The following is a 26,248-nucleotide window of genomic DNA, read 5'->3' as shown; positions in this document are numbered from 1 at the left end:
GTTCTTTCTGTATTTCATATTTTTCAGCTGTCCCTCTGTCTCGCTCTGTGTTTATGCTTTGGTCCCCTTGTGTTGCCTTTTTCTGTTCATCTTGTTAAGTAGTAATATTCAGATTAGTATTGGTCTTCTTTGGCTATTCCCTGATGTGCCTTCAGCATGTGCTCTTCTGCTTCCTTGTGTTTTCTTGTGTTGTTGTAGTTCTCTGGGTTATGTTTTCGTTTGGATGTCTAGTAGCAGGTTTGGGCTTTTATCAGCTTTTATTATTCTGCCTTGAGTCTTTTGCATTTGGATCTGCCACCTTGGATCCACCTTGGATCTGGTCAGAGGACCCGGTGGCGCCAGTGTCCGGCAGCCTCGCCTCTGTCAGTGCGCCCCAGGGTGGCTGTGGCTACAATGTAGCTTGCCATCACCAGTGTGTGAATGTGTGTGTGAATGGGTGGATGACTGGTTGTGTAAAGCGCTTTGGGGTCCTTAGGGACTAGTAAAGCGCTATACAAATACAGGCCATTTACCATTTACCTTCACACTACAATCCATAGCCTATTGTAGCACGAAGGAATTTCATCAACTTGAACTTGGGGTGAACTGTCTCTTTACCAGCAATTTATGATTTCATTCATATGGACAGCCAATTTAGGATTTAGCTAACTTACCTAGCAGGCATGTCTTTTTGACTGTGGGAAAAATCTGAATCTGAGAAACCTTGGCAAGCACCAGGAGAACATGCAAACGCCACATAGAGTTTGCATGTTCCTGGAGACCAGGAGAAGCAAAACTGCTAATCACTGCACCACAGTGCCGCTCTAAGTAACTGTTGGTGTGTGCGGTGTGCGTTACTGCACATGAATTTGCGCTTGAGCAATTACTGATACAAAAAGACCAATAATTTCAGAGGACGCAGACAGTGGGTGAACTCCTCACCCCAAACATGAATGTGAGTGTGTGTGGGCCCGTGGTTCAGATCCCACTTAAATCAAAGCCTCTATTCATTGGGACTCTGTTAAATGGTCCTGTGTTAGATTAGCAAGGAAGCTCCGCAGAGAGTCACAGCAAACACACTTTGAGATACCATACCATACCTTTGTATGCACGTGCACGCACTAGTCGAAACGCCTGCATATTTTTATTTCTATCAAACTGGATGATATAAGATCAGGTCATAACAAGATGCAGATATAACCACAAAAAAAATATGGAGCTAAAGACACACTCAAAGTGAACACGGCCACCAGGAGCAGACTGTGGTTAGGGGCATGTGTCTTGGCGGAGTCACAACCTACCTCTGCCTCCTTAAGTGAGCCTCCCAGAAACACTTCCTAGCATTAATATGTCCCACCCAACACAGTGCAACAGTGAGTTAAAGGTGGTCATCAATGCAGTTAAATTATCTACAGCTTTGCTAATGGATGGTAACAATTATAAGCAATGGGCCACCCAGTATTATTGCAATAATGAATTAAAATCTCTCTTTTATCTGGATTATTCACCCCAGTTTTTTGTGTGACTATTGGGAAATAAGTTTTACAAAAACTAGGACAATAACGTGTTCATTTCATCGCTTCAACCAAGTTCAACATATTACACCAGAGAGCAAAAGTTCTTTATGTTAAACCATCTACGGCGCAAGAGGGATTTCAAATGAAAAATGGACATTTGGCAAAAGAGCACATTTTTACACATTTTAAATATTATTGCCATCAATGTTAAACCAAGTAAAAGCAATAAGATCTAATTAAAAGTCAGCTTCTGTAAATGTTTTACTATACTTACTTATGACTGCAATCCGGACTGTACGACAATAGCCATATTTCACATGCAAGACACAATTAAAGGCAGTGTTCTGTGTCAGCTTAGTTACTAGACAAAGTCTTCGCTAATATCCAATATTAAAACTCGAGAAATATAACGTTTTAAAGGCTTATATACCGGTGATAGGGTGCAAAAGAAGCTTGGATTCATGGTAAAGTGCCCAGGAGCCAAAAGGAAGAGCGATGTAAAGTGACTGATAGTCTTTATTCCTGTTATCTAGTGCCAACATCATGGTGTTTTTTGCTCTTGTGAACAAGTAGAGACTGAGTATTATTTTTGCAGCAGCAATCAAGCCTTTCTTGGAAACGAAGTCACATTTACCTTGGAAAAACATCCAAATTTGAGTTACTCACAGGGCTACAAACAAGGTAATTCAAAAAGCCTATGTTGTCACATCTAATTTGTTATGAGTCTGTATAACAGGATGTTGACATTTTCTTATTCCCACTCACTGCGGGTCAGGCCTGTTGATCCAGCTAGTTAAAGATCTCAGTGTCTGCCAAAATCCCTCCTATAGCTCAAGGTCTTTACAGGTCTGACTTTCTCCATAATATTGTTACATAATTAATACATTAGGGTCATTTTTTCCCCATCTCCAAATCTGCCACCATCAGAGATGATTAAAAGTTCCCATGTGGTCTCTGTGAAGTCTTAATTCTCCAGCAGAGGAGTATAGGACCTTGGCTGAGAGTCCGGAAGAAAGAATATCAGATTTGTGATTTTATTTCAAATGAGTGCTTAAGCCCTGGACTTTCATATTAGTAGAGCTCCTATTGAGAGAGAAACCTCAATCTGATCAAGTCTCATTACTTTAGCAATCAAAGTTTCGCCCCTGGGGTCCTCCCCTCAACTCCTGCCTCCCACCTCCTCCCGTCTCCCGTCTTTTTTTTCTCCCCCTCTGCTCGCCATCATACATTTCTGCCACCAAGGCAGAGAAGAGGAGAAAGGGAGAATGGCTTGCACAAATCCTTGATTGGCCAAAGTCTATCCTCCATCTAGGATTACAAATAGAAATGGAACATTTGAGGACAAAGGAAGGAGGGGTAAGATGGGAAGAGACAGAGAAGGAAGAAGGAGATAGATAGTGTGTTAGGGAGAGATGTGAGTTGCAGAGTTATGGGCACAGAGAAAGACAGAGAGAGAGAGAGAGAGGGTGGCTAATATAATTGAATTAAAAAGATGGAGCGGGGCCATTTCTAAGCAGGTGGGAGTGTGGAGTGAGAAAGAGCAGGCGAGATATTAACTTCTAATAAAAGAGAGATTAGAAAGTGGCTGGGAGGACTGCTCTGTCTTTACCTGTGGGAGTGACGGCCCCCACATAACCTTTCACTGCAATATGCACACTGATATTGGCCACCATATTATGAGCATGCTACACACAGACAGACGAATACATGAGCATTCACGCGCACACGCACATTTTTTACCTGAAATAACCACACACACACACACACACACACACAGTACATACAGTATATATACACACATATATGCAGGAATATACGACATTTGATGAGACGTACAAGCGGGCGCACACACAGAGTGCATTATCAGCTCTCAAGCAGTGATCCAACAGGCAGCAGCTATCAGATAATGAAGACGCAGCTCTTTGGGAAGCTTCTGCCATACAGACAATTAATTAACTAATTGGTCTAATGAGCTTGTTAATGCCACGCTTTTTTTTGGCAGGCTGTGTGAATACATTAACGAGGCTAATTCAATTAAACAGGTGCAGATTTCACAGCTGCCTCTCTCATGAGCATGAACGCACACGAGCGCACACACACACACAAATCCTACAGGTGTTGTGTACATGCTCGCTTCATTTGACTCTGACGTCTTTCTCAGCGAAAACCTTGGCATTCGATCAAAAGCATAATGATATGCAGATCAAGTGGTGTGTACTTGTGTGTGTGTGTGTGTGTACGTCAGTCAGTGCTTGTGCCTCAATGGGCCGGTGTTCCTTTGAATCAGAAGTACAGCTCAATAAGCTCTACTAGCAATGGTAATCTGTATAATTGAAAGGGTATAAAATAAGTGGGTGGAAAAGTGATTGAAGCGCTAGGATGGCGTAGTTAAATTAGCTAACAGAATCCCAGGGGTCAACCAATAATGTTAGCCAAGGGTTCACAGTGCAATGCAATTCATTTACTCAAAAGCTTTTCAGTACTGTATGTTTATTTGTGTACTTATGTGTTTGACCAAAAAAGACTATGACCCACGTGTTAAAAACACTAAGCATGTCTTCTCTTGAAGTTACTCTTTCCCATTTCTTGGCAGCCTTCGCTCACAAATGCTCTTACAGCGAAGCAGCAATTCATTATAGATAAATAGGACTCATTCATTGAAGAATCTGTAAAATGTCTTTAAATTTTATACAAACATAAAAGAAGCATTTGAAGTATGTGCTTGTGTACCCTTTGCGTGCATTTTACCTTTTGCCTCGTTCCATTCAGCTCGTCAGTTAGTTGCTTAATCCTCGTCTCTTTCTCCTCCACCATTCTCTTGAAACGATTGCGGAGCTTGTCTTTCAAATGCACCATTTTGGCCTTGGTCTGGAGCAGAAAGAACAGTATTATTTAGTCATTGTCATAAACTGGAGTCAAAGTGTTAGTCAGTTTACTTTTAACGTTGCTTCTATCGTTGTTAAAATTGATCGAGAGAAGCAGTTATGAGCAAAAGTGTTGTAGATTTTTTTAAAAGAATCAAAATAAAGTTTTAGATTCCTGCAAAATGTCACACTATGATTTCGTCACAGTGATTTTCTTGCTCTGCACACACATTAATATGTTTATACACTTAGATTACATTATAATGTACATGCAAGCATTGAGACTGCCTCAAGGCTAAGCTCATGCACAAATGCAAACAAACATTGGAGTGCTGGACTGATGACACTGGGCTTATCTAATGTGAGGTCAACAAGCGACTGTGCTTTTCTTGTGTGTGTGCAGTGTATATGCACGCTGATTTAATGGGTTGTTACACCGATACAACAGAAGTTCCCTCACAGGAAGACTAAAGCACTAAGATTCAAGCCAGAGTACGGTTCTGAACTTACCAGTGACTAATGCATTGCTAATCATTCAATATTTAATCCATACATGAAAAGAAAGAGCAGAAAGTTTGATTCCTTTACACTACCACACGATGGGAAATCACTAATTGCTGGAATATTTTGTAACTGGCAGAAATAGTGTTAACTAAACTTGCCGGGAGATGATACCACTGATTAATTTTCTCCAGCTTCATCATATCCACCCCTTTTCCCTATACATAAGTCTGCTTTCTCTCCCTCCCCCAATCCCCTTCAGCCATTACTGAATACTAAATCAGACCCCCCCCCCCCCCTTTTTTTTTTAATTTCCACACAACCTAGTTTCATTTTTCTCCTTGTGTCATTTAGCCTTGACATAGCATAGCATCTTATGCGTTAGGTATGGCTGATGTGAATTTATTGCTATTGTTATCTTTTTTCCATTTGCTGCTTGTCTGTCCAGCTGTATGCTATACATGGCTAAATCATTACCTGTGCATGTGGTACACATATTGATTCCCACCATTAGTAATTTGCAGTAAAATCTTGACAGTTCGACGTGCTAACACAGCTGTGTTTAAGAACCAAACAGCACCAAAAGTGTTCTTTTCGTCAAAGCACAAATATCGCCAGAGGTATTTTGTGTAATGTTTGTTTCTTGTAGATAATAATGAAGTCTGTGTTTGAGAGTACACCATATGTATGTTTGTGTGTACATGTTAGCTAGGGAGAAGGGAAATAGAGGTGATTGTATACAGCTACAGTGTGTTTTCTGCTGATTTTTGCCATTGCATTCTGCTGCTTATGGACACATATTAAAGCTGTAGCTGCTACACAGTGAACTCCAAACACAGCTTGAAGTTTATACCACAAATGTAAACAAGATTTGTCTATGTACAGTAATGAATATTCCTATTATCCCTGAGTATATAAAATCCCAATGAGCAGTGATCTTAGCATCTTAGCTTTGGCTAAAACCTCTATGGGGGGGATTAAAACTTCCTTAATGCATGAAAAACCTTGTTTTGTGTGTGCAGATACTAAAGTGTCCATGTGTAACTGCAAATAAAATCTCATTCTCTTTAACAATCTCAGTAGCCCACACCAAAAAAATCTCCCTTTTTGTTCTTCTTCTTCTTCATCATCAATCCATACAACTGTTAAAAATCAAAACAACAAAAGCTGAGCAGAAACCGTAACATGCACAATTTGTGCGTGCTCACTGGGTTTTGTCAGCGCGAATAAATATTCATTTATTCTTATGTTTGTCGACAACGCTTTTCTATCCTACCACTAGGCTTCTTTGTCCTGCACTCAGAGAACTTGGGCTGCTCTAAGGTTCTGGGTTTTCTTCTCTTAAGTTGTTGTGTCTTCCTGTCATCATATTACTTCTCATCACCTGCTTGCATAGCCTGGAACCTCGCCCTGGAAACTGGAGAAGTGGGAAGTGATTTGGAAAAATGAGGGCAATAAAAAAAAAAGCACAGGGATGAATGGAGAGATGTGATATAAGGTTATATGCTAACCCAATCAGCAGGCTGCTGTTTGCCGACAGTATAATCAACATATCGGCCTAATGTCATTACAGCTATATGAGAAATAATATTGCGTGAAATGATATTGTGCGGCGCACGCGTGTCTGTGCGGCACACACATGAACTAGCTCCCACGTCCAGATGTATGTAGCCCCCAGCACTTCTTTGGCACAAAAAGACACAAAGATGCAAAATCGTGCATGAATGCAGACATGGCGCAAAAGACTGTCCTTATCGAAAAAACAATTTCAGGATGATTCATTAATTGATCACCTGATGGTTTTCATTGATTACATAAAAAAATACAATTATAATATTATTTCATCCCACTGGTAATTCATTTTTCAAGATTTTAAACAGTAAAACCAAATTTATCAGGAAAAATAGATCACTTCAAATTTAATTACTGTTTTTATTTCATGTGCACAGCATGCGCACGTGTATATATTTGTACAGTCACACAAAAAGGATGCCCACTGGCTCTGACACAAAAGGATATTAGTTAGTGTGTGGCTTCCATATCCTGAATGCATGAGCTGCTGATGGCCTCTATTGATGGACACTGGCGTGAAGCCATCACTCAAGTTATGGAGCTTTAATTGGAGACAGCATAAAACGATAAACCAAGAAACATGCATGGCTGAACAGCCCAATGTAAACCATTAATCATAGCATAGGCAAAGACAAGTGGCCGCCGCATACACACGTGTGAGCAGCTGCAGCGGTGCACGCAGACTGCTCTCGCACCACACACCTTGCATATGTGTGCATGAAACACACGCACACACACACACACACACACACACACACACACACACACACAGAGCAGAGACAAGAGACCCAGTCACATATTCTCATGATAGATGACCCATTTAACTTTGATTTCTGAGAGAAATGAGCTTGCCAGTGATACAGGGTTACCACACACACACACACACACACACACACACACACACACACACACACAGAGGCGCATACACTTACTCACTCATTCATGATATACATTGATACTAAACATGGGTTACATATATGAAGTCACACAATGCATTCAGTTTATATGCAAATAAGAGTTTGCTTTATTTTGCAGACCAGTGTGCAGTCCCTCTCTCCCACATGTGCGCGCGCACACACACACACACACACACACACACACACACACACACACACACACACACACACACACACACACACACACTTACTCTGCCTCATATTTGCATGTAAAGCCTTATAATATGGGGCTGATTTGTGATGTAAGCAAGAAGTAAATCGTTCAGCTCTGTCTATCATACCTCTGCTCTCCTTTCAAATATGACTACTCTCTCTTACTCTCTCTCTCACACACACACATACAGAAACTAACACAAAAAGACAGACATATGATGTGTTTTCATAACATTTGATGGTGTTTTTTTAAATATTATATTATATTTTTTACCTAACAGCTGTAATGCTTGGGAAACAAGTCACCAGTGTCAGCACTAAAAGTTAGTCCCAAACAAGTTAAACAGTGCGTCTCAAATCTTTTTAAACAGCTGAAATTGAATTGCCTTGAAGCTCTTTTATTACTTAACCGCTGCGGCTAATTAACACTGACTTCCACATGCAACCTGGCGATGAAAAATCAGAGAAATCCTGGGACAGTTACAGATCTAGGCGAGGGGGGGAGTGTTTATTAGATAGCAACGGGAGTGGGTAGAGATGTGATTAATTTGAAGAGGGAAGGCTGCATTGAGGAATTTCCTGAAAAGATGAATCCTCACATTTAAAGGGAATATGAGAAGTGACTGCTGCTCTGACTGAAGCAAGAAGGCTATTCTTCCAAATGGGAGAGAAAAGAAGAACTAAGGAAGCCCAAGGTCTCAGTGTCAGTGGGTTGATCAATTCAGTAGGCTGACATGAAACCGGAGGAAGACAGAGATGACAAATATTTCATATTTATTTCTTTTTTTAACTTAAAAAAATTGAATTATTTACCTCATGTGCCTGCTGTCAAATACTCAAACATTTCTTTCTCACCTTTTATACAATGACTAATTATCTCCTGTAAAGTTATATTGTTGCAGTCCAGGCCTTTTCACATTTGGTCCTTGATTGCAAATGCTAAAATTCGACTACACCTTACTACAGCTGCTGTCCAGTGACATATGAGACAGTGTTGATATTTAGACAGATGGATGGTATAAATAGAGGGATAAAAACCTATCAAATGCACACAAACATATAACATGTGCACACACACACACACATACACAAACGCACGTTCCATACAGCAGGCTGCAGCCCCTCAGCGCTCCTCTGTCCTCACATGCTTGGTTTCCCCATCTAATTGCTGCCATTCGTCAGTGTGTGTGCGTGTGTTTTGTGTGTGTGCACATGTGTGTGTGTGTGTGTGCGTCTGAATTCATACACTCCTGTACTTTGTGTTTTTTGTGTTCCCTTCATAATTTTGTCTGTGTGCATTTACAAACAAGCACGGTGAAAAGAGAGAAAGTAGCATCATCAGACAGACAGGTAAGACTGGGAAAAGAGAAAGGGAGAAAGACAGAAAGATACAGAGGCAGACACACACACACACACAGAGCTGTCACAGTGCCATAGGGCATACAAAACCTGTCAGCGTTTAAAACTACCGGCTTGTACCCTGCCTTGCCAATTGGAATTAGTCTCACATCATATGCCATTTTCTTTGTCAAAAGCAACAGCTATTTTATTCTTACTACAACTAAACACAACAGTTTAAATACAATCAGAATCACTTCACTAAGTACCATAAAAGTCGGCATATTTGTTATTTCCCGAGTCAGTTTTCGCATGGTTCAGAGATTAAGAATTTGATTGTGCATATAAGAAATGCCGTTGCACACAGTGAGGCACGTTAAGCAACAAGGAATAGAAAAATGCACAAATGAAACAAAAGGCCATAAATGAATACAAATCGATATTTGAGATCACTGGCTAAGAAGCTTCCAAATAATACTTGAATACTTTCTTTTTTTGATTGAAGCGAATAAAAAAAAATCGAAGTGCCTGAAACATGCTAATTGCAACGTAACTTGATATGTGATGTTGACATGTTGACATTTTTGTATATAAACAACTGAGACTGATTGCACTCCTTTGTGCAATCATGAAAATATGTGCTGAAGAGTAGAGCTGTTTATGTTCCGTATGGCCAGTGTGTGTCTGTGAAATTATATGACAGTGTCTCTCTCTCTCTCGCATGCTTTCTCTCTTTTCCTTTATATTTAATAAGAAGGTCAACATTATTATGTGTTTTTTTCCCCTTTCACGTGTGTGTGTGTGTGTGGGTGGGTGGGTGAGGGGGGGTGTTCAACATGATAATTTGTCAGTTTATGTTGTGAGGGGGTAAACAGATAAGCAATCCACAGCACAATCCTTCATCCTGCTCTGATTATAAATCAGCTGGAGCTCTCAGAAGCAATCAGCAAGAGCAATCTGCAGCCGGCACAGACACCTTATCAATCAGAGGGGGCCATCACACTGTCACACTCACACGCGCGCACATAAACTCCCATATTTGTACGGTCCTGCACCCGCACTCACCTACGCATACACTTCGACATAGAGACAGGTATGCCCCAATTGTAATTCTGCATCCCTACCCTGCAGTCTCTTCTTTTAAAACTTCCATCTCTGTTCTTTTACGCCTCTCGTGAAACAGGATCACAACAAGTGAGTCGCAACAAGAGTTTCATCCAGCCAGCTGCCTGGCGGCCACAGAACCGTGCCTAGCGAGACACATCACTCCTAATTACAGTCTGATATTAATAACAGAGAAAAATATTAATCTTGGAGGTAAACACTAAGCCGCTTAAAGGAAAATTGCAAATAAATCAGATTATCTTATAGGAATATCCTCCAAATAGGCCAGGGGGGTAATGAGAAACCTAGGCCCAACCTCTCCCTCGCTCCCGCCTTCTCTCTCTCTTTGTCATTTCCCACTCCCCATTCTCTTGCAGGATTGAAAAAGGTGTGACTGCGTGTACGTGTCTGGGTGTGTGTTTGTGAGCACGTCTGTGTATTTATAAAGCCGCAGTATGATCCACCGCCCCAATCCCACCCCACCAACTCCACCACCACTGGTGTCACCTGCCTTCTTCTTCTCTCTTACCGAATACTGCTGTATTCATTTTTCACCTCCAATTTTATTTGGGTTGGGGTATGGTGGGGAGGGGTGTGAGGGGGGCGCCGCCGAGCAGATTCAATTAGGTTCTGTGATTGGGCCGCTGGCATTCAACGAGGTCATGGAAAGGTTAAGGAATTCAGTGGCACAAACATGATTATAGCTCTGTAGCATTTGATCAGAAGTAAGGTTTGTCACGTCAAAGTGGAGCTCCTCTGTTTCTTGCACCGGGACCATCAGTTTAGCCAGAGTGTTATGTGAGAACGGCTCCAAGTGCTGGTTTAGCCGATTCGTCCAGTGAATGCTAATTGCATGCAGAAGACGATGAATAAACAGCATGTTTGGAGATATATACAAAGATATACAGCAGGATTTATGCATAACTCTGTCTTAGAAATGCAAAAAATCCTTGAACTCAAGAAAGTTTCATTGTTCTATCCCAAATGTGAAGCATGTGAAGTATAATTTTAGGCTGTTTTGCTGCCTCGAGTACTACAGAACTTTTCATTACTGAGGGGAAAATGAAGGAAGTCCAAGTCTATCACAATATGTTACAGGATAGAGCTGCTCAACAGTTAAAGCTCAAGCTAGATGCTGGGTGAGGCAAAAGGACAAGGAAATAAATTGGCAACTTAACAGCTCAGTTTCTGAGCAGCCCACTCAGAACCAAAGCATTGAACAATATTGTGGACAACTTCAAGTAATCTGGTCACATTGGACAAGAAAATGGCTGAGGTGAAGCATACGGTAAATAGTCCAAATGTTGTGTGGGACCCCAAACCCTGTTTTTTGTGGCTGTTGCTATACTTGGAAGTTGAACTGGTTATTAAATTTTTTTATTAAATTTTCCTTATTTACAGTGTAGCTTGATTTGTATTTATTAAACATGCCCATCAGGGATGAGTTTAAAGATGAGAACCAGTAGAATTGTTTGTGTGTTAGCACATTTGGTTTGTGTTCTTTTGGCTCAAATGAGATTCATGTCACCTTTTTGAAATGTTTTTAATGAAAGCCAGCCCATTTCAAAGGGTTCACTGTTCATTGTCACTGCACAAAAGTGCATGTAAGATGTCCTCCAAATAAAGATTAATATGGAATATCAATATTTGTTGCTAATGCCCCTATCATGCTTCAGATAGGACAGACCCAGGACAAACTTGAGAGGTAATGTCTCTCATCTGGACTGGGAATGCTTCTGTGTCTCCCCCAAGAAAAACAGGTGAGGTAGAGACTGAGATTGGAGCATCTCAGACTGCTGCACCAGAGACTTGGACCTGGATGGATGCATGTTCCTACTGTCTAAAATCCATTAAAGTCTTTTGGAAATGTACAGTCATGTGAAAAAAAAAGTTTTCGGGGGTAAATAGTAGCCAGGTGCATCAGTGCTTTTAGTACTCCAGTAAAGTAAAAAAGCACTACATAAGATGTGGTTCATTTACCATTTACCACTTGATTAACTGATCATCAGTTGCTTTAATAAAAACATATATTTGGGAAGTTTGCTGGTCTGGAGCACTCAGATGCATGTTAACACAAAGCTATAATCCTCCCAGCAGTGGACCTCCCAGCAAAATCACCCCAATGTCAAACCATGCAACACTCTGGAAAACAGCAAAAAACCCAAAAGCTACTTCTCTACAGGCCCCATTTAACATGTGAAATGATAATGTTCATTTCAGTACAATAAAAAGACTGAACAAGTATGGCTTGTTTAGAAGGACTGCCAGGAGAAAGCCTCTTCTCCTGGCAGTCCTTCCATGGCAAAACATGGCAGTAGGTTTGCAAAGTTACATCTCAACAAATCACCAGACTTCTGGAACAATGTGTTTTGGACAGATGAGATCCAAGTGGAGTTGTACACAGTGCCATGTTTGGCCAAAAGCAATCAGCCTATCAGGCCAAACACCTAATAGGGGTGACCACAGGCTTTTGGCTTGTTTTGGAACCACATGATCTGGGCACCTTGCAGGTGGTAACTATGAACTCCTCTGTATTGCAATGTATTCTATAGGCAAATGTTAAGCCTTTTGTTTAATAGCTAAACCCGGGTGAAATTGAGTCATGCAACAGAACAGTGACAGCAGCAAATCTGCACAAATTGGCAGAAAAAAGGCCCAGTCAAAGTCGTCAACCTGACTAAAATGCTGTGGCAGGACCAAAACTGAGCTGTGCATAAACAAATCACTGCAAATGCACTGAAGCAACATTGTAAAGATGAATGGGCCAAAATTCATACACAATGATGTGAGAGACTAATTAAGTAACACAAAAAAACATTCATTCAAGATACATCTGATAACGGTGACTCTTCCCAGGACTTCATAGAGTACTGTGAAAACTTTTCCACGTGGCTTTGGGGGTGTTTCAACTCGGAGTCCACTCCAAGAGTAACAAGATCAGACACATTTCAGACACACCTGATTTTTGACCACTGAGACTGAAAATTGAGTTTTCTCTGGGTGCAGGTTTCATATTTACTTGCAGTTTATTGTCTTACCTTTGCTAGCTTTGGGTATTGAAAACTACTTGGTTAGGTTTAGGAAAGCTCTGCTCATCAAAAAGCGAAAGAGAGTCTCAGCACATGTGTGCACAGACGTTGCATGCTGCAAAGATAATAAGCATGAAAAGAGACAGAACGAATGTCCACAGAAACATTCATTTGCACTTTCTATTTTTTTCTGTGTGTGTGGGGGGGGCACTCCACACACACACACACGCGCGCACACACACACACACACTTTCTCTCACATGCACTCACATACACATATTTAGAGAGTAGCAGAGTAATAAAGCCCACCCTTGCAGTGAAATTAAAGCTAGTCAATGACACTGCCTGCTGAGTACACACTAAATCATTTTTATACTCAGATGAAACAACCAACATAATACTAGCTCGGCACGTGTATCTAATATCACCTGGAGACTCAGAAAAAAATAAATAAAACAAACAAAAAACAAAAACAACTAATCAAATGCCATATTGGATGTGTCAGATTCATGTCAGTACAAGAGATTAATACTAAATATAGGAAATATGGTACAATGGGAGTATGAGATCTTTTTATATTCAAAATGACCAGGCAGAGAGCACATTATGAGATATTGGATTGATAAACAGGCTGTGATGCTGTTGTTCAGTGAGTATAATAGAACTATGACGCTACTCCTGGGTAACCAAAGATTGCAATATGATTTTAATGTGTTTTATAGACACAAGCCCTTCAGTGAGAGGAAATTATGTCAATAAATAAGCAGACTCACATTTTAAAACAAAGGGAATCATAGTCAGTGAAATATGTGCACATATATTATGGTGTTTGGTTATCAAATATGATACACAATACGGTCATGCGTCAACACACACACACATATTCTGACAATAGTACTTGGTGAGCTCTCAACCCTGAGGTTCTGTGAGTGTTAGCGACACATGCTTGTTTTTTATGGTCTTTACCATATGTTTGCTATTTCCATAGCTTCAACTCGAACTTATACACTGCTCAGAAAACATGAAAGGAACACTTTTTTATCAGAGTCAGTAAAACTTCTGGGATATTGATCTGGTCAGTTAAGTAGCAGAGGGGGTTGTTAACCAGTTTGGTGTAAATACAATTAACAACATGTGCAGTTAGAGGGGCAACAATGAGACAACCCTTAAACCACAAATAGTTTTTAAAGGTCCAAGTCATTGACATTTTTTCCCTGCATCTTTTCTGACTGTTTTTTCACTACTTTTGGCTAACGTCAGTGTCACTACTGGTAACATGAGTTGGTGCCTGGACCCTACAGAGCTTGCACAGGTAGTCCAATTCCTCCAGGATGGCACGTCAATATGTGTCATAGCCACAAGGCTTGTTGTGTCTTCCAAAACGCATGTAGGAGATTCCAGGACACAGGCAGTTACTTTAGGAGCGCTGTAAAGCTTTAGAAGGTGCTTAGCCCATCAGCAGGACCGGTATCTGCTCCTTTTGTACAATGAGGAACAGGATGAGCACTGACGGAGCAACAAAGAACCTCCAGCAGCCCACTGGTGTAAATGTCTCTGACCAAACAATCAGAAACAGACCTCATGAGGGTGGCCTGGGGGTCCAATGTCCTTTAGTAGGTCCTGTGCTCACTGCCTGGCACCGTGGAACATGATTGGCATTTGCCATAGAATACCAGAATTGGCAAGTCCACCACTGGCACCCTCTAATTTTCACAGATCGAAGCACTGAATACATGTGATAGACGTGAAAGGCTCTGGAGAAGTCGTAGAGAACGTTATGCTGCCTGTTCATCGTTCAGTATGAGCGGTTTGGTGGTGAGGAATGGATGAACGCACAGATATCTACAGGTTAGACAACAGCACACTGTCTGCCATTGGGTATCGGGATGAAATCCTTAGACTCACTGTCAGACATGCTGGTGCAGTGGGTTCTGGGTTCCTCCTAGTTCACGATGCCCAGCATTATGTGGCAAGAATATGCAGGCAGTTCCTGGAGGATGAAGGAACTGATACCCTCACCTGAGCTAAATGCAGCACCTCTGGGATATTATGTTTTGGTCCATCCAACGCTGTCAGGTTGTACCTCCGACTGTCAAGGAGCTCAGTGATGCCCTGGTCCAGATCTGGGAGAAGATCCCTCAGGACAGCATCCGTCCTTTCAATAGGAGCATGGTCCAGTTTTGTCAGACATGAATACAAGCACCAATTACTGAGTACCATTTTGAGTTGCTCACAAGAAATTTCAACAAAATCGACTCACTCACTGCATCATTTTTTCACTTTGATTTTCCAGATGTTTTTGAATTCAGCCCTCTGTATGTTGATCATTTTTATTTCCATCAAACAATTGATTCTTTCATTCATAACACATTACCCAGTCCATATCAGTATAGATAACCAGCATGATCTTTCCCATTGAGATCTGATGTGTTTTCAAAGTGTTCCTTTAATTTTTTGAGCAGTGCGTATTAAACGTGTTATAGAATGAAAATGCAAAAGTAAAAAGTACATAAAAATTTCAACAGTTAATTTTTTTGATCAAACAAACTTACAATGGTTTTCTAAACATTTACATATTTCTTTTCACTCTGACCGGATTTTGCCCAGAAATAAACATGACAGTGTGTGTCAGTTTTCTCATGTCAATCATCTGTCTCACATAAATCACTAGAAGCCACATCCCTTAGTGAGATTTCCCATCTGCTAATGTCTGTCACTTCAGGTTGCAGTCAATAGACCTGTTTGGTACACCCGTCCCTTGGTGGGGTCTAATTGCCCATTGCAACCCTCAAATGTGTCCTACACTCTGCAACTCTTGAGAACCTCCACCAGCACCACCGCCTCCACTACGAAATCCCCATTCCATTCTCAAGATGGGTATTTACATGCCCCACACCGTGGAGAGCAAACAAGCTCATTTAAAAGTTCACATGCTAATGTGTGACATTTAATCCAAACTTTACACGGGGAAAAGGACACGCTACAATAGATTTTGATTCCTTTCTTGTCCCTGAATCTCATCATCTTTTGCCTTCCATATTTATGAGTTGAAAAGGCGGGACACCTTGGTGGAGAGTAGGGGAAGGGATAGGGAGTTGACTGTTTGAAAAGTGGGCTGGGTTAGTGGTGATAATCCAGAGTTCTTTGTTGATAGTGCTCATATGCACAATTTATTGACTGCTCATCCTACTTAAAGCCACAGTTTATAAATCCACCAAATAGCTCCTAAGTTTCCTGCTTCATGTGTATGTGATATTTAATAACTGCAATATTACTAATTAAATCTATTTAATTAATGATTTAATTAATTTTTCATCAGCGTTAGGTGTCTACAGGTTTCTAATTTTTAGCGAGCAACTCCTTGGTTTAACTAATCGCAGTGACAACTGTTTGTAATATCGGCTTATCAAGTTAATTCCATAAATTGGCCAAGTCACAAAGTGAAACTGTTAGAAGTTGTCTGGTAAATGTACTCTGAGAGGAAGCGTCTGCACACTCAGCCAAAAACAATTTTCAAGAGATACACCACTCTGTGCTGTTTTGATATTTCAAAGGGGTGGAAAGAGTGGAAAGTGGAAAAACCAAATGGTTAGCCAAAGGGGCTGCGACTAAGAGGGGTAGTAGTTTCCGCGTATGCGTGTGTGAGCTACATTCTTGGTTCCACCAGCTGGCTGGCTGACACACATCCACATGCACTCGATATTACTGTACATTCCCATGAAGATTTATGACTAATCTAGATTTTATTTGTAGATGCTGAGTATTTAAATCTTAAATCCCGAGTTAGTTCCTCTGTGTGTGTGTGTGTGTGTGTGTGTGTGTGTGTGTGTGTGTGTGTGTATGTGTTGTGTGCACGTGCATGCATGTGTGTGTCTGTTTATGATTTATCTTTGTACCTCACACAAAAGTGTCTCCTCCTTCTGGTGAAGCTCTGATAACTCCCTCCTCTGACGTTCCACCTGCTTCCTGCTGGCCTCCAACTACAGAGGGAAAGAAAGTGTGCAAAGGGAAAGTAGAACGATTCAAATAATAATTAATAACAAATATTTGAAATTCCATACGCAGACTTTTGAGGCTTAAACTATTTCCATACCATACATGGATAAGGGTTTGGTGTCTTGCATGATTTTAACACATGGTTCCGGTTCTGAAAAGAACATATTTTTGGCACATTAATGTGGATCGAGAAGCAGTGGAAGCTAAAGGCACAGAAGTGGGTCAAGTGAGCAGAAAGACCTAAAGACACAAATGGATCTAAAATGTGAATTTTCTGAGGCAGACAAAAAGATTTGTGATGTCCAAATAGTCCGCTCGTTTTTGTGTGAGTGCATGCGGATGTCTCTTTCTCTCTCTTTCTCCCACACACGCACTCACACACACATACTCGGATCGACCCGGACAGGCCAGGGATGAGCACACCCCATCTGATCTGTGGCCCGTTCATTCATTAGACCCATGCTCTCCCCTATTGATTTCAGCTTAAGTAATGAGAAAGCTTATCCAAAAATCTTTAGCATTTGGGCTCCAACTTAAGGGAATCAATGGGGCCATTTCCCATTTTGAACAGCACATACGCAGGGGTTTTATGTATGGTGAACGGGACAAATCCTGATGCTGATAAATCAATAAGCCTTTTTGTCAATGGACGGGCATGCTTGCACTCACACATACATGCATATGCGGACACACTTGGCTGATAAATGGTATTTTTGAGGCAATTAAAGTGAGCTGTAAACATATGAAGGCCAATCAATTGGTCAGTGAGGTCTATTATCAAGGCTTTAACACTGATTTAGAAGGGGCTTTAAGTGTGGCACAGTCACTTGTGCAGATCAGCACCTGCATAGATCAGTGCTGCTCTGTGCTAAGCTGCTCATACAACAAGAAAGTATGTGGCTCACCTCTAAAGACTGAAATAAAGAGAAAGAGGAGACTTAGCATTGCTGTATGACATGCAAAATACTTTTTTTTTGTTTTGCTGCTTATGAAGTATTTTAAAGAAATGCCACAGTCAAGTAACACCCTAATTGTAACCCTCACTTTGCACTTTCCCTCTCTTTAAAAATTGGATCTTGCATCGTATTGAAATAAGATAAGTGGAGAGGAGTAGCTGTTTGCTTAACAATTCTATTTTAGCAGGGACAGAGAAGCTTGTTAGGAAGAAAACTAACACATCAGCGCTGCCCCTCAACAACCCATCCCCCAATGCTTCTACTGCGGTAAAGGTGAGACACACGTGTTAGCAAAGTTAACCTACAGACAACATTTCTCTGAGGTAATTGGTTCTGCATTAATATTCATTTGACTTTGCATTTAGTGACTATGGCTCCCTTCACTGCTTTGATGCACTGTGCCTATGTCCCCTGGTACATCACACAACATTAACCCTATAGCTCTGATTATGATTTCAGCCATATATGCATATTTATCCTTGCTACCTGAAATGCAAGCGATTCGATGCTCGACCAAAACCCCTCTTTTCTTCCAGCGTGCACTGGACCTGTCTCTTAATTTATAATTTGAAGTGTATAACATGTCCAGTTCTTTTATCCCCCCCACTTTTTCACTGTGGTTGATCGGGTGCGTGTGCATGCGTTTTGCTGAGGCATGACATTTCAATTGTGCATCCAATCAAATTGGAAAAGAGGCGGTAAGGAAGGTTGGGGAATGATAAGGGGTGCGGGGGTGTAGTGAGGGTTGCAGACCAACCGTTACCATGGTGAATCATTTCTGTCAAAACCACCAAGGTCACAACTGCTGACCTGCAGCGTTATGGGACTTTGGAATAGCATACTGTAAATGGACACAAGGATTTCTCTCTTTCTTTCCTTCTTTACACATTTTGTCCTTACTTTGCATTTTTTCTCTCTCATTATCTTTGTGTACATTTCTCCTTTTCTTTTTCTTTTTTTGCTACTTGAAAAAAAACAAAAAGGCTTCTTGTTTTGCCTTTCTTTATTACTTTCATATTTAAGATTGACTAATTGTACCATTATGAGACTTTTGGTGTTACTGAATCCATTATGCATGGCCTGTGCTGGCAGTGGGTCTGAACACAGCCTGTTTTCAGTCATTATAATTCAGTTTGCTAACACACAGGCATTGTGCTAGTGTAGGGTTAGGGGAGATGGTATGATAAAATATTGAGGGCGAGCAAGGCAGCTGCAGATGCTAGCTGTCATGTGTGAGCGAATGAATGTTATGACAAGCATGTTTAAACATTCATGCGGGGAGGATAGTTTAGGAGGGCTTTTCATTAACACCAATATGTCTTCGTCTCCCCGGTGCAGACACTGCTGGTGGAAGCATGACAACAACAGGGAGGAGAGGAATTAACATCTCGAGAGGAAACTGCCACATATACAGAGAGAAGTAGAAACAATCAGTCCTGTGCGAGAGCACACACAGGCATACACATTTAACACTGGCTGACTCAACCAACTCTAACAGACAACTTTCTCTTATTTACCAGGACAGCTGTGTAACTGTAACATCGTGTTCAGGGCTGATCAAGTAGGTGGAAAACTTCAGTAGTTTCTCACATCAACCACAACAACAGAAATTATTTTGTTCAAATTAAGACTGAGAACGAGGGAGATTTCTGTGCCAAATGTGCACCGCCACCCATGCTGTTAGGTTGTCAGGAGATTTGACCAGGCAGAAACAGTGCAAGTTCTTGATGCTTTCTGGAGACTGGAGAGAAGTAAAGCTATTTGTGGTAATTTCTTGGGAGCGAAGCAACATCTAATCTGTTTACATAACCTTGATGAAGTGAGATCAAGGAACAATTACAGGTGATAAATAGGGATTTAAGCTAATGCTGCTCTGGTGTATAGGGTCCACAATGTGTCCGCGCAGAAATTAATTATCTTTTTTTTTTCTTATTATCAAGCTATTTGAAGTATCTCTGCAGCTAGTGATTAAAAAAAGGCCCAGATATAACAATGCCGTAAAACAGTTCAGCAACACTCTCTTGTTACTTAGGCATGGTATTGTGAAAAGACGAGACACGTTGTAGCAAACTCAACTCAAACTCCATTTAATGGAGTGCAAAATCAATACTTATGCTGATGATCTCATGACGTCAAATCAAGGCGAAGGAGGGAAAAAAGGAGCATCATGCATTCTCAACATAAGTGGCTTTGACTTGCAAAATGTGTTTGCATAACATGAGCTTTAGTTAATGTCATAAATGGCTCTAAATGCTGCAAGGTGCATTAAAAATATGCACAGTCATCCGTTTTACCTACACCTTGATGCAAACATTTTGAATTAATCTAGTTTTCACTGGTCAAGCAATTCCATTTTGATATTCAAATTTGGTGCGCATGTGTGCCTGTGCACGTCTGTGCATGACTGATCTAATCAGTCTTAAATCAGTTAATAAGCCAAGGACACAGAGGAGATGACTCAGCTGATGTGAGCCCGAGCTAATATTAGCATCTCGCCCCCCGTTCTAGACCTGCAATGCACGGAGTAGCTTCTACTCTTTGGGCTTCCCATTACAAAAGTGCACGTTTTGGACATTAAGACCAGCAGTTAAGCGCACCGCAGTGAATTCCATTAGCACATTAGCAAAGGTGCCACGACCTAATGCTAAGGTTGGGTGCCGCATTTAAGACCTTACAGTATTTGTTCTCTAAAGCAGCTTAAGTCAAATGTGAGGGTAGCCCTGAAACTGTTCTTAAAACTAAAAGCAAGGCTAATCCAAAAGACAGGCCTGTATATGTGAAAATGTCATTGTTGCCACTCTTCTAAGGGCCCTAAACAAAGTATAAATCTAATGCAAAATTATTCGGAAGCTGTTGTTCTAATTAAACGTCTCCCAATGTCAGATGCAGAGGCCAAACTGGAAGACAGGATGAGTACTGTTCTGTCAAAACTAATAGTCATTTCCAAACCACACATGATCAACTACATGGCTAAATGTTCAAAAACAGGCACATGCCACAGAGGCAAACAGATACATATACATGAATGCTGCCTATTAATTAAAAGCCAGAGCATGAAGTTGACTTGGGGTAGGCGGTTTGTGACACCACAAATCTAGGAGACTTCCTGTAAGACATAAATCTGTTGTGCTCTCACTCTCTCTATGGCACAGGCACAACAAAGACAGTCTTGTCCGGGTCCCCCCCCCCCCCCCCCCCCCCATCCATTCATTAGAAGCACAAGCAGCTGCGGCCAGGTTCAGAGACAATCTACATTCTCTCTCTTTCAGTCACTCATTAATTCCCTCTGTCTTTTTCTCTCCTGTTCGCTCTTATTTTTAGCCCTTTTCTCCCTCTCCCTCCATTTCTTGCTGTCCTTCTCCAGGTCCCCCTCTCTTCTCTCTAAACATTGTCTCTTCCACATGGCCCGGATAATGAGTGGTGGAGCTAAACGAGAGGAAACACGGCTCACTATTAGGAGGGGAACGCTGACTGAAGGTTTTAAATAAACGGAGAGAACTTGAGGCCAAATTGTATTTCCAAGGACATAAACTAATGGAACAGCCAGACATTCTCTGAACAAATACACACTCTGTTTAAACAACCATAATAGTTGTAAAAATATACATGTCAATGTAGATCTAACTGAGAGACAGGCTGGCAGAAGGCAAAGAGAAATACATATAAATGCAGATATCCCCCATATATGAAAGCCCAAAAACAAACACTGTTCAATCCTTCTTTTCTTTAGTTTGGAAAGCTTAATATCCTGCATTTAACTGCAGAACAATAAGGACATGAAAAAAGCATAAACGCTCGTCTCTGAAAAGTAATTAGGCAAACGTGTTTTCTTAAGTGTCTCTGATATGCTCTCAGGCACATAAATCCACACCCACACATAAACACACACAGAGAGGAGCCCACCCTGCCTCGCTGTGGGGTTAATTGGGTTATCTAGTCTGATTAGCATAACTAATTAGGATCCTTGTTAACGGAGGAGTGCTATTTATTCAATTAGCGCTCTGTGTGTATGGATCCCCTTCATCGCTGGTATAAGTTCAAATGAAAACGAGGCAAAGCTAAGTAGGCATGAAGGGAGACCTGTGGGCGCCTGTGCGCGTGTTGATTTCATCATTTATCTGTTCGACACACAGATGCTCACCATCAGGTGCCAGGCACTTCAGCCCCACCAGCCCCCCCACCCCTCACTACCACCCCCACCAACACACACAAACACTCCAAGCTTGCTATGCTGTGGCTCTTAAACCCCCTCATCATCATCATTAGGTTTCTGATTAGCATAATTAGCACTGTTAACCAGATGAGCTTGAGTGGAGCCAGGCTGTGCCAGTCGGGGCAGCTGACAAATGTCAAGCTCCTCGCACTTTTCCAGGTTGCGGAGGGGGCTACTTGTTCCTCATCAGGTGGGTTTATGGCACATTTCCATACCCTTAGTGATTGCTAACTGATAACAAATGGTCTTTCCAGCACATTTTGATGCAATGTGCACACACACACACACACACACATTAAAAAAAAAGTCAGAGGGGGATGATTTCTCTCTCAAGGCAAGCAGCCCTGTAAAAGTGACACAGCTCTTGAAGTTATATCAGTTAATAGAACAATGCTGAGCTCATACCACCAATTTATTCATTCGTGTTTGCAAATGCAGATGCTGTCTTTTGTTTGTGATGCTCAACATGCGCTTAAAGCCGACAGTAAACACAGAAGAAGCAAATCAACAGCACTCCTCCGGTCGTCAGCAAGTGAAAACTCACAAACACAATCCAGCACTCACAAATAACCAGAGAGAGGGAAATGAAACAGAGAGAAAGAGAGAAGGAGCGCTACATTTACTGAAATTAAACATTTTCTCATCAGCCTGAGGGTGCAGCAGGCCCACTAATGTATTATTCATCCCCACTTCACAAAGGAACATTAATCAATTATGAAGATATGAGGATCTTAAAGTATAGAGGAGAGACGAAGAGCGGCTTGTTCGTATTAATATGCGGCCGCAATCGTGCGCCTCCACCCCCCCACCCCCTTGGTCCTCAAATCAATATTTTGCAGATTAATTTGGAGCGGTTGTGGCGAGATGGCAGGATGGAAGGAGGGGGGGGAGAGGAGAGAGTGTCTGAGGTCTGAATTAAGGTGAAGTGTTTTGTTGGGGTTTTTTTCTAGGACTGTGTAAGTGTGTGTATGTGCATATGCGTAAATATGCTATCTGCTGTACTGTTTTTGGTAAACATATTAAGTCTGCTCAATAAAGGGATGTCCATCATCCAAAAAAAAGTCTTAACATTGAAACACTAAGTTAGGATTTTGATATAAACGTGTATAAAATTGTAAAGAGAGAAACTTCATGTAAATCATATCAATGATCAAAAGAATCTAATCATCCTGAAACTTGATGAAGGTGTGTAACTTCTTATTGGCAACCCAGTTTGCAGTTTTACCCGCTGATGAGTAGTTCTTGTTAAGTTACAGAGTGCATTAATACACTCACCTCAGAATTCAAAACAGCTGCCTTCTTAGCGCACTTTTAAACAGCCCGGATATAGTCTTTTCCATCTTCCTCAAACCCCCTCTTCCACTCTTTATCCACTCCTCTGTCTTCAGTTGCTCCTGCCTTCTCCTCTCATCTGTTTTTCTTAACGCTCCTTTTTTATCTTTTATTTTCTCCTCATCCTCCCTCTACCTCCATAGCACCTCTTTTCTTCTTTAACTCCTCCTGCAGCTCATTTGTTCTTACATTCAGCTTGGAGAGCTGAAGTCAGACAGGAGAAGAAAAGAAAAAAAGAAATGTGCAGGCAGTCACATCTCTGCAATCTGTGGAACAAATGAGGTACCAGTCACATAATCTAAAAAAACTAATCTGAAACATCAAGAGACCCATCGCAACACAACATCCTGCAAGGCAGTAAAAGAAAAAGTGGGTCATGCAAAAAAGATGGCTAAATTGACTGGCACTAAGTGAGCGAATGTATGTTTTATCACACCACACGTTAATAGCTGTTGCATGTGCAATATGCGTGGCACATGCATGTGTATGTGTGCAAACAGCAGTCCCGAATAGTACACGTGTAAGCCTTTGCACACCTGAGCAAGCGTGTCAGCCCCCTCCTGTTGCAGGAGCTGAATGTTAGCTTGCAGTTTGGTGATGCAGATGTCTTTCTCAGCAATCTCCTTCATGTTGTCTTCGTGGATCCGCCGCAGACAAGACAGCTCGCTCTGCAGGTGCACCAGCCTCTCACCGCTTTCCAGCACCTGCGTCGCAGTCTTCGCCAGAAAGGAATTAAAATTTGATTTCCCCCCCCCCAAAAGAGACAAAGGTTTATTTTCATTGAGAATTATTCACTGGCTAATACTCCTCATACAATTTTTCCAAATTGCTTTTGATTACTTTTTCATAAATGTCTCGCAATAATCTGAAATGAATTGGAATGAATAAAATTACATTTTTATATCAATTCTTAATGTCTCATTTTAAAATAGAAGTCCATGTAATTACAACTGTAAGAGCCTGAGCGATAATTGCCTGGGTTGTGTAAGACAAATTCATAGTTAGAAGTTCACATATTGCAGATTAAAATACAACGTATACTGTAAATATATATCATTTATAGTTTAATTTGGCCACGTGTTCTAGAAAGCTGTTCATTTGATAGTGTCGTCGTGCTAACAAACAGTATTTTTTTAAGTTATGGCGCTCACATGTACCAAGGCTCCGTGTGTGTTTGTGTGTCCTGTAGATCTGTTTGCGCATCTGCATTGCAGAAGCACCAGCTAAACAGAAACACAAGTGGAATAGAAAATATATAGCCATTTGTTGAAAATGTGATTAACAGAACAAGCTCCAGTTACTCTACTTGTTTCTCTACGGATCTGTCTGTAATCACACAAACCACTAATTAGCGGCAGTGCAAATGAGTCAACTCACAAGCAGCATAAACAAACAGTAACCAGCCAACACACACATAAACAACCAACAAGCCTGGGTTTACCACAAGCACAAATGCATGTGTGTATTTCTGCAAGCCTGTGTGTGTTTACGTGTGCCTTAACCATAAGCCACAGAAGACAGTAAAACAGCAGTGGGTATAATTTAGTGACACCCTGTAAGGAGGTGTGGGAAGGTTGTAAAAATCTCTCCCTTTTAATCCCGAACGGCGATGCCATGTTTGTTACCCAGGGCTCTGAGATATGCTGGTAATTCATCACACACGCCATGGCTTCCTGTTAAACCTGACTGCACATGGAGAGCTTGTAGCACAGCTGCCAAACCAATATCGTAAAAAAAAATTAAAAAAAGACTCCTCCACCTTTTAAACAGCCTTCTCAACAAATGCTGCAAAAAAAAGAAACAATTTCTTAGCAAATCATTTAATTGTTTCAACCTTACAATTGCTATGAGAAGAAAAAAGAGATTTGTTTACATTGTCTTGCTTTTTTTGGGGAACTATCTTGAGTCCAGACAATTACGTGCAAACGACAGAATGTCTTGTTTGCATTTTTGTGGCGTGATCCCGGTAGCTCATTCTTTGGAATGTGCTAAAATCAAGTCAAGTCAAGTCGGTTACCTTTTGCTTTCCTTGTATATTCTCTGTGAGCTCCCTCTCCAGATCCGAGATGATCATGTCCTTGGTTTGCAGCTGGATTTTCACATCTTCCGTCTCAGACGTCATCTGGTCCACGGAATCACTGCTATAGCGGAAAAGCATAAGGAAGAGGAAGGAAATCGTGAACTACTGAACAAGCAGATAGATGTAAAACATAGAAGGAAAATATCTCTTTTCAGGTTTATAGTGAGTACAGAGTGCATTATTAAGTGATGTGAATTACAGAGATGAAAGCCACAGCATATTGCAGTGTATATAATTGTTTCCATCACAATGTATAAGCTTTGATCCTTAATCAAATTGTTTTAACAACTGATGCAGGATAAAACAGGAATGTGTAAGCAACATGCAGCACATGTATAAGGTGTAAAATTCAAAAACATCTCATTCAAAAGCAGCAAAGAGATGCTGAGCCTGTTGAAATTTGTGCTAGATGACAGCAACCAGAGCTGATATGTGTTTCTCTCCGTCAGTGTGTGTGTGTGTGTGTGTGTGCGCACGCGTGTGCATGCATGTGTATAAGTCTGTGTGTCTCCCAGCGGTGAAAATACGTTAACTCTGCCCAGACACCTTTCTGAGTCACCAGTGACAGCTGTCACACACCCAAGATGGAAAGAGAGAGAAAAAAAACCCAGATCATACGGCACTGTGTGGTACTGTTCACAAACACACGGGCACGTAC

At 41.2% G+C, this 26,248-nt stretch overlaps 1 protein-coding gene across 2 annotated transcripts in view; it reads right to left on the bottom strand.

Moving 5' to 3' along the window:
• Positions 1 to 26,248, bottom strand: part of LOC113029761 (myosin heavy chain, striated muscle-like) — a 91,050-nt gene that overhangs the window by 47,766 nt on the left and 17,036 nt on the right. The window contains exons 4-8 of one of the 2 annotated variants that reach the window (XM_026180757.1): positions 25,528 to 25,651; positions 24,047 to 24,226; positions 17,107 to 17,160; positions 16,910 to 16,993; positions 4,245 to 4,364 (exon numbers count right to left, since the gene is read on the bottom strand). In XM_026180757.1, the coding sequence (XP_026036542.1) occupies positions 4,245 to 4,364; positions 16,910 to 16,993; positions 17,107 to 17,160; positions 24,047 to 24,226; positions 25,528 to 25,651 (562 nt within the window). The remainder of the gene's footprint in view (positions 1 to 4,244; positions 4,365 to 16,909; positions 16,994 to 17,106; positions 17,161 to 24,046; positions 24,227 to 25,527; positions 25,652 to 26,248) is intronic. The other variant, XM_026180758.1, reaches the window with a different exon arrangement.

Source organism: Astatotilapia calliptera, chromosome 9 (genome assembly GCF_900246225.1).
Source record: "Astatotilapia calliptera chromosome 9, fAstCal1.2, whole genome shotgun sequence".
In the NCBI taxonomy this organism is placed as follows: domain Eukaryota; kingdom Metazoa; phylum Chordata; class Actinopteri; order Cichliformes; family Cichlidae; genus Astatotilapia; species Astatotilapia calliptera.
This window is presented reverse-complemented; position numbering and strand designations above follow the sequence as displayed.